Source organism: Zerene cesonia, chromosome 19 (assembly GCF_012273895.1).
Source record: "Zerene cesonia ecotype Mississippi chromosome 19, Zerene_cesonia_1.1, whole genome shotgun sequence".
Classification (NCBI taxonomy): Eukaryota; Metazoa; Arthropoda; class Insecta; order Lepidoptera; family Pieridae; genus Zerene; species Zerene cesonia.
Window position 1 is genome coordinate 10454120 of NC_052120.1, and position 10027 is coordinate 10464146.

At 40.1% G+C, this 10027-nt stretch overlaps 1 protein-coding gene across 1 annotated transcript in view; it reads right to left on the reverse strand.

The window, feature by feature from the left end:
- Nucleotides 1–6: 6 nt before the first annotated feature.
- The window catches only part of LOC119834372, a 45298-nt gene continuing 35277 nt past the window's right edge, over nucleotides 7–10027 (reverse strand). Inside the window, exons 5-8 of the mRNA XM_038358716.1 lie at nucleotides 6734–6910; nucleotides 5624–5860; nucleotides 1702–1815; nucleotides 7–782 (exon numbers count right to left, since the gene is read on the reverse strand). Of these exons, the coding sequence (XP_038214644.1) occupies nucleotides 1732–1815; nucleotides 5624–5860; nucleotides 6734–6910 (498 nt within the window). The 3' untranslated portion in view covers nucleotides 7–782; nucleotides 1702–1731. The remainder of the gene's footprint in view (nucleotides 783–1701; nucleotides 1816–5623; nucleotides 5861–6733; nucleotides 6911–10027) is intronic.

The window sequence follows — 10027 nt, forward strand, 5'->3', positions numbered from 1 at the left end:
GCCAAGACTTCATATTGCACAAGAGGCCGCGCCGCGCTCGTACCGGTCGACGTCGAACTCATAAAAATATTTTGATAATCTATAAAGGAATCGCGTAACGCGGCTCGAGATTTTGCGTTAACGATAACGGGGAAACGCAAAAATGCGGTTCCGTTTCCGTCAACACAAACGCCCGGCGTCTCAGTCGCAATTCGAGATCAAAAATGTCAGGCGCCCCCGCGTGCGCCCGCGCCGCCCCGCGCGGCTGCGCCCCCGCGCAGCGCCCCACGCGGCTGCGCCCCCGCGCAGCGCCCCACGCGGCTGCGCCCCCGCGCAGCGCCCCACGCGGCTGCGCCCCGCGCGGGGCCCGTCACTCGACAAAACCGCTCACAACGACTAATTACAAAAAACTCGTAATGTAACAAACGATGGCCTCGTACAAAACGCCCGGTGGCCGTCGGGCGACGCGTCCCGGTGTATAACGGCTTAAACGCGGTATTCAAAATGAGTAAATACTTCCAAAAACTACGTTCGGTCGGCGCGACTGCTTCTATCGGTAAGTTTGTACTTTGATCATTGAGTGTAAAGGAACTAACACTGGAGCGATCTCGATTCGATACAATGATATGAAAGTCAAATAGTCGTCTAAAATCGTCCGTGGGAGTCGGCCCGGGCCCGTGCCGGTGTCGTGCCGGTGTCGTAGCGATACCGTTCCGACACCGTGCCGGGACCGTACCGGCGCCGGGCCGCGGCGCGGACTCGCGCGCAGCGCCAGGCTCGCGCTTGCGGGCGACTCCCTAAATCTGAAATTGATACAAAATTGTGTTAATAAAAGAAAGTTTCTTGCAGAATAACTTAACATAAAAAATGGACAACATAAATATTTGGCAAAATTATACAAAATTACTATTTCATTAAGGTTACATCAGGTTGTTTAAAGCAAGGTCATTGTAAGAAGTTTAAAAAAAATTTAACATTTACATATTACTAGCTGAGCCGGCAAACGCTGTTCTGCCTTACTCTTATCATTTAGCGGTATGAAAAATAGATGTTGGCTGATTCTCAGACTGACAGACAACCTACCCACCCGATATGCATAAAAACAATTTTTGAAGGAGTTTGGTAAAAATAGTGACACGGGAATATTCTATATAAGATATTTGTGTGCAATATTCAAACAATGAGCATAGCATAACAGTTAGATCCAAGTAACTTTATTATGTCTTCACTAGCTATATGAGTATAACAAATCCTATTTTATATTATTGACTAATTAACTTATTGTATTCAATCAGACAAAATATGCTATAATAAGTTTTATATACATTTTTATGGGCATTCTCATAAAATTATTAGTTATAGTTTTATAATTGGCAATTAATTCATACGTACATATGTATCATATCAAACCTACTGTATTATTAATGACTTGCTTAATAAAAATAAAAATGACTATTTCTTTAATATTCTATTAGCATATGACTTCCCCGCTAGGGGCGCTAGTGTAGAGCTCGGTCACAGAATGTCACTTTGTGAATAATGAGTGTACTTTAGTGGGTACTTTATATCATTATTAATCTGTAAAAATCGAAGTACCCTTATTAATAATCTTTACTTAACTTTTTTTTTCTATTTTTGTACATATGTAAGTATACAGATACAGAGATCAACGGTTTCCAATGAGGTTAATTGTATATTGTACATTTACAAAGATCTACAGACCTGCAGTGCGGATGGCGTGTGCTTGCGACATCACCAGCAGAACACGGAGAGCTCGCCGCCGTGCGCGCCGCCCACCGCGCGCCACGACCGCACACCGCCGCCGCCCACCTTCAACTGCCACACGACACCGGTTAGCGTTACAGCCTACAGACTACCCTCCGAATTGTGTTCAGTGATGTCGTTTATTAGCTTTTAAAAGTTGCCAACGCTCTACGCACGTATCGCGTAGTAAAAACAAAGAAAAAAGTATGCAATGATACGATTTTTTTATCAGTCCAATTAATTATCATTTAGTACTTAAAAAAAGAATGAGCAATTATGCACTTATTAGAAAAAATAGCGAAGTTCTAAATTAGACATAAGCAAAATTTTTATTTACTCAAAATTTCGATCACCACTGGTGAATTTAGCTAACTATTGTTGGCTAAAATTGGCCAAAAGTTTATTAAAGTGGATTATGACTTAAATCTTGTAGGGAGGTAACACGCAGTAAGAACATAAAAAGGCTGATGAGGGTCAAGTGTGTAAGTTAGCTGACCTACGCAACTTTCATTTACATCCAGAACTTTCTTGTATGCGTTAAGCAAGCTAAATAATATTAATATAATGTTATTGCATAACTAATCTTCCATATATGAGGACGTTTTACATTTAACGCTAATCACCTCATTCTCTCGTTCTTTCCTCTACGAAATATCCAATCAATTACGTACACATGTACTTGTCATAGCGGAGAAACAACTGTGTCAGCGAATAGATAAAAACACTTGACTAGAAGGTGTGTATAAAATAATATTATATACAAGACACCTTATCTGTCATCTAACTATGAAAACATATATCTGTTATATACAAGTTATCTACAATATAATGTAAACCGAGTGATAGACAGCTGTTTATGGTATCTGTTACGATTAAGCGTTATCTGTTAAACATATGACTCGTGATATCGGAAAACGTTTATTACATTTAACTAATAACTACGTCTTTTGGATATTTCGCTACTAGATCGTTTTTATGTAACTACTTTTTTCTTGGATGTTACATACCAAAACATTATTTAATTTAAATGACGTAGAAGATCCCTCATTGAATTTCAATCGAATTTAAATGTCACTCAAGTCGTTTGGCTGAATATCGGGAATCTACAGGTATCAAGGAAGAAGCCATTAAACGTCTCTGAGTACGGTAGCTTATTAAATGAGACAGGCAATCGATAGCGAATGCATTGCATACCGCTACAACCTCATGTGTAGGTACTGTACGATGCGCGCGCATTTCCCATTGACAGCGGTTATGGCGGGAAACAGTCATTGAGCGCGAAACCATTGCTGTTGTATCTATGGTTATTTATGATCGCCATTTTGGATTTCAGATGACGTCATAATATTATGTATTCGTAAATAGGCTTCCGTTTGTTTGAGTTCAAGAGAGGATCTTAGGTTGTATGCATCGCATAAGATAGGTAAGTGCTTTATTTTTAAAATTTTCGTTGCTGGTTTTATTGGTTTTTTATCACATATTTAGTAAATCTGCAAATCACCAAGAGCAATTGCTTGATAAACTGTTTTAAGATAAAAATGGACTTTTTGTTTTCTTTTTTACTTCAGCCATTTTAGTTATTATAAATCAAACCTATTTTTTTTTCGTGTTGTGAGTGAATTTAAAGCTGGCAACACGCTTTCTATCTCGTCTATGACAACACATCATAAAAATAGGTTATAGAAAAGCGCAAGGTGCACCCGCGGTCACATGCGTTATCAGAATTATCGCGAGGTCATTGACCCCGTATGCGGGTGTAGCAAATAAAACCAGCCCCTTTGTTCTTAAACACAGCCTTTTTGTTATCTTGAGATGTTTAATCACGCTATTTTTTGGTATTTATTGGAGCGCTTAACTAGAAATGTTCCTACGTGTAATATACTTACATTATAATAAGTAACATTAATTAATATCCACTTACATGAAACAGTTACGAACAACAGGAAATAAACTTTCGTAAAATAGGTACTGGAATGTCTTGTGAAAACACATAACGTATTATAATCTAAAAAAATTCCACTGTCTAACTATCACGAGATATAGCCTAGTGACAGACGGACGGACAAACGGACAGAACGACAGACCGAAAGACCGACCGACAGACAGACAGACAGCTAAATGGACAGCGAAGTCTTTGGAATAGTGTCCTGATTATTATGATACATCGGCTCGGATAAATAAGTTCATAGGTTTATTTTACCTGTTTGCATGACATAACACCAAGAAATAAAGCACAAATCCTTATTACGTTCAACTGATAACAATCTAAGCTCGCGTCAACTAAATCCAAGAATAAAGAATTGTAAAGACTACAGCACGCGAAGTCATTAATAAATTAACGTATAAAAATGTGGCATTACCCACATGCGGCATGCCGTGGGAATGTAAGCATATGCCCTCTAATTATGCGAGGTGAACCTTAGTGTGCCACGCCAAATAGAACCTTATTGCTTCGTAATATGATTCAAATAGTGCTCAATTCTAAGGGACATCGAATGGACGCAATTTTTATATTTTGCTAAATTGTTGTTTTGAATTATCCTCGATGTAATTATTGGAGGTGATAAATGAAAGCATATTTATGTTGCTAACTGAAATAACCGGAATAGGTCGGGGAATATATTAAAAGCCACTTAAGTTTGTTGTATAATGCATTACGATAAATAAATGCAATAATGAAGTATATATTGCTTTAGTGTTTTCTAGTTTTAGGAAAATGTCTTTATTAATCGTATTAATTTTGTTCATAACAATGAAATATATTGTGCAAATAATTAAAATTTTGGGTAAAAAGCAACACAAAACTACGATATCGTTCATGACGTTAAAATATTTGCTGTTGTGTTGACGAGGAAGGACTGACAAGACGTGCCAGTACCTACTGGTTTTTTTTGAGTGTCTTTAATACCATATTACTACTGCTAACTCCATCTATTTTACATGTATAAACTAGATAATAAAATCAGTCTCTGTCAAAATCACTAGTTGCGAGTTTTATTAATTATCATTTATTTATTTTTATTAATTTTTATACTGTGGGGCCTACTCAGTTATTGGTTTTTTTATTTGATATCACATGACTTGTCTTTAAGGTCTTGAGTCTGTTGAAGGTGTCTTTATCTACTTGTATTCTATGATCAAAACCTTGATTAAGTGAATTTATTAAATCAGAAATGTATGCAGATCACATGTTGCTATCTGTTATAGATTTGTATGTTTATTCCAATCTTCTATCAATAACAATGAATACAGCTGTTCTGAGAAGTTCACTAGGAAAGCCGGTGCATTCTTTATTAAAATATATAGAACTAATTTAGGTCACAACATTGCATTTTGGTAGTTTGTCTCGTCTATAATAAATTATGTTTATTATTACAAATTTTACACAAAAATTTTACTAATACGAAGTTTAATGATTAGAAATGACAATGAAATCTTATATTACTCAAAGAATGCATGTAGCACTCGTCAATCCAATAATTGTCGTTAAATTAAACTGTATATGCTATAAGGTAAAACAAACTTTTGGCAAATATGGCAAAATAAATAAATTGTTAGGTCTTTTTTCAAAATGATCCATCTGATGTAAATCATTAGCTCATATTCGTTCCCGTTACAGCCACATAGGTAGTATATAGGTCTTCTATGTAGGTTTAAGTCATAATCCCCCACGCTGCAGGTGGCCGAGTGCGTTTGCGTAAGTCACGTATCGTATAATTTTTTTGATCATACTATTCAAACGAATGAAACTGAAAACTAGAAATAGAACTAAATTGATTTCTAAAATTGCTCGTGTGTGTGGGTGTTCGCATGTGTTTCTGTGTACCGATGCAAGAGTGTCTGTGGGTGTGCCCACTGCCAGGCCACTGCGTATGAATACCTGTTGCATTTTATCAAAATCCAGCGCCGGGCGGTGTCTCCGCGGCGGCGGCAGCGGCAGCCGGCGGCGGCGCGGTGACGGCGGCGCGCGCCAGCACGCGTCCCCCGCCCCCGCGAGCCCCGACCCCGCGCCGCTGACCCCCGACCCCACGCTGCTGGCTGCTGACCCCGCACCCGCCCGCCGAGGTTTCAGTGCTTCCAGAGGTGGTGATGTGCGGAACCGCACCGGGGTCTCCACCTGGAACCATCCACACATAACGATGTAATGGTGTTCCAAGGGTATGGGGGTTTTTGGGTCATGAGACTTGAAAGGAGTAAAGAGAGGAAATATTATAGTTACATAGGCGTTGCGGCACATATGTATTACTAAATAGTTACTACGTGATGTAGTGACATATAACTTAAGTCACCATTCTCTACCACCAACCACCATACTAATTAAATACTACCACAAATTAGACATTGTCAAGCCAGAAAGGCGAACAGAGACGGATGAAATGTTATATTCTGACAGATTAGTACTAGATCATCATTTAGACTTCTTTATAACCGGGTAAGTCAAGGGATGAAGAATAATATAACAATTGAAGTTACATGTCCATCTCATTGAGGGTCGCGACTGTGACGAAAGTTTCATTAAATATAGCAAACCAAAAATTGGTGTTTCTCTCACGGACCTTTCTTCCCATTGTTCAGAAAAATATCATGAACTTACATGTACAAGAGCAGAGCAGCCATGGCCCTTATATAAGATGCGCATATTTGTTCTAATTCATTCTTTTTGAAAAGTTATTGCATTATATCATTATTTTTTATAAAAAAACTGCAAATTTAAAACTTCAGATTTGAATTTGTCAACTTAATTTTGGTAATAATGGCACCAAACACCAGATTGCCAATATAAAAAGATTCTAAAAATCGGGTCACCTATTAAAAGGGTATAAGGTATCTAACACATTAGTAACATTGTATCAATTAAAGCAGGATTAATTGATAAAATGCTACTAAAATCTTCGATGGTAAAATAGGATATAGAAAATACCTCGCATGATGCAGAGCGCGGAGCGCGGAGTGAGTGTTAGTGCAGGCAATGTAGTGACGTTAGGCGCACCTTAGTGTCATCGTCGTCCGACGAGGGCGCCCGCGCGGCCAGCTCGTCGTCGTAGGGCTCCGCTGGCCAGCGCCGCTTCTCGGGAGCCGCGCGCGCCGGCGAAGAGGCGCCGCGCCGCCGCCCCTCGCCCCGCGCCGCCGCACCCGCCGCCGCGCCCACCGGCCCGCCGTTGATAACCTGTACCACCCTTCTGTCATTCTTCCCGCTTGTCGGCTGACCCGTGCGGTCAGTAAAGCCAAACTTGTGAGCTAATGAGTTTAGTGAAGCGCACGGGCAATAAAAGGCTACGTGAATATGTATGTATGTATGTACTCTGCGCGCGAGAGCGTCGAGCCGGCGGCGGAAGCTGCAGTAACGGGCCGCGACGACAAAAAGCCGTCGCTCGGTGTAATGTCTTGAATCGAAACGAGTTCGCGGGGCGAGCGAGGGGACGGAAGAAAAGAAAAGCGGTAGTTAGAGCTCGGGCGACGTCTTCGCTGAATATTTCAGCGTGTAATTGCACAACTCGCAATTCTCGTCCATCAAAGCGTCGCGTCATTACACGGCTGAATTAATGGCCGGAGTCGCCCGCCCCGCTACACCCCCGAGAAAAAAAGCGGCTGGATATAGCCGGCGAAAACTGCGGCCGGCCGCTCATTTATTATGGATGCGAGTCGAAAAAACCTCACGACGAGGGGCCGATCTAATGGAATAGCATAAATTACTAGCTCACGGTTATGGGCGCCTAACTGCTGATAAAGCCCCGATTCGATCACGTGTCGCAATATTATTATGACGTTTACGGCCTATTCGTACGCATTTTGGAGGCAATCGGAAGCGTTTTTATGGATCGCGTGAGCCATCTCTGCCGCGCTGATCGAGCGCGAACCTCCGACTTCCCTGACGACGTTTTATGGTCCATATTTAACTGCTGTATGTGAAGTAATTACGATAAGTTACGATATTAAAACACTAAATCCTCTATATATTCAATCTATCTGTCCGAATAATAATAAATCATAAAACACAATTTTATTTATTCGAGAGTTCAATTCAATAAAGCTACACTGAAAGATGTATTTTTAATCCACAACTTCTATCCGTGCAACTGAACTAAGGAAAAGTAAGTAAAACTTAAGTAATTCACAGCAAAGTTAGCTTGTACAGTTGCGGAGAGCGAGGCGCACGAAGTCTCCGAATGTCACGGTTCACTGGCTCACAAAGAGATCATCCGACTATACTAATCCCGCTGCAAATTTTAGTTAGCTAAAAATTACCCATGCCTATCCGTCGCCGACACAAATTGGAAGAGTTCTCGTTACAAAGCGTCTTTGATACTCCCGCAACAAACGAGATATTGTAAACATGCAACCGACTCGGCTCCGTTTGACTATCGCGCTAAAGAGATTAAATTATATATCATATCGTTAAGCGCTCCGATGGAAGCCTCTCGATGCCAAGCCCTGATAAGAAAGAGCTTAGATAAGAAAGCCAAAGAGCTTCACAAAAGCGAGTACAAAGTCGCCAGGAGAGGCGCCGTCGTCAGCCCGCGCATTATCTCACACGATTTAATATGAAACCTATTCACCATTGTCCGTTTATTCCTTACAATTAAAGCACAGACAAAAGAATTTCTAATTTTCCAACCGAGCGGAAGATAAACAAATGTTATGTAAGCAAGCAGACGAAAAAAGGAAAACCTAACAAAACGTAGACTGTTTTGTCTCTTTCTATTAAAACGGGCAAAATAGCTTTAACTGGAGATGAGTACACAGTCATGAAAAGTGCTGTTTAGCATAATTGTGTCTACAATCTGCACGCTAACTGGAAGCATAATGGGCGCATCACGTGATGGAAATCGCATTACTCGGATATAATATTTGCACGCCGAAACAACGTTCTAAATGTCGAGGAGTTCAGATACGATGTGTGCAGTGCAGTTACCGTTTGCAACAAAAGTAGACGACGCAGACAGATATTTTGTTGGACGTAACTCGTAGCCTCTTAAAGTCACGTTACGATTAACAATAGAGGAGGCGCCTACACGCTGTGCGTACCCTGCACCTACTGCGAGGGGAAGCGTCTCCTCCACACTGGGATTCACGAACTCGTAATCATACCCTGTACTACGCTAGCTTCACTTTGATATTGCAAATTACTACCTTCCAGGCTTACACCGCTACAAAGTTGGAGCTTTAGCTTAGCGTCTTATGATATTTATAGCTGTGTTGTGGACTCGATTATCCGTGCTTCAGTTATATGGATGCAATTTGGAACGGTAATGACATCTTTACCTCAGAAATGAGACACATTCAATTTAGTGCGATTGTTTTCTAAATAATAAATAATAAAATCACGAATATTCCTTATTAAGGGATTTGATATACACATATACTATTGATGATTAAAAAAATAAAAGCGATAAGATGAAAGTAATTTGCTAGAGCCGAAATTTCCTTTTTTCTCTATCAATTATCCCGATTCAGTTTATCTCAATGACCCTCCACATTAATTAGTTCGGATAATCGAGCCTCTTTTGTAAAAATCCAACGGTCGTGGGAAAATCGATTCGGATAGAAAAGCAAACGGATGGATAAAGGTATTTAAACAATAGACTAGATAGAAGAGAACTATTTTGATTGACTCGCGGGAGGCGAGCGTCGAGCGGCGGCGGTGGGCAGGCACCTCGCCGTGGGAAAGATAGATACTCGTAATTTAGTCGGTTTTATTCAACTAATTTTTGCTACCCGCTGCACTCGCGGGCGTTCACCCGCCCTGATATTTTAATCTTTTTACGTAATATCATTAACAGAGCAGTTTTTGTTAAAATCTCGGCCGGCGCATTATACTAATCGTGTTATACGATCTGCTCTTAAGTCCTCTTAACCAAATTGTTCTTGGCGGAGTTTCAGATTATTTCAATTCTGATTAGAATAATTAGTTGGGAGACAATTATATTATCAAATTTTTGAGATTATAATTAAAACATTACCATTGAATTGCCGAAAATTTACCAGAAAAAAGAAGTATTTTTTTAGTAACTTCCTCCGATCGGGTGTTATATATGATAGTATGATAAGCTGATTTAAAATGACTTCTAAGAAGGTAGACAGTTTATATTACTTAATTTCTATAAAAACAATATAAGATTTACCTCTCTAAGTACCAATTACCGCAGACAAATGCCAGATATCTATTGCAGATGTCATGCGACATTAAACTTGTTACGAAGCTTGATGTTTCCGTACATCCAAATTACAATAATTAGCTGAAACTACATTACGAGACCACACACAACTGATAGGTGAAATGGCG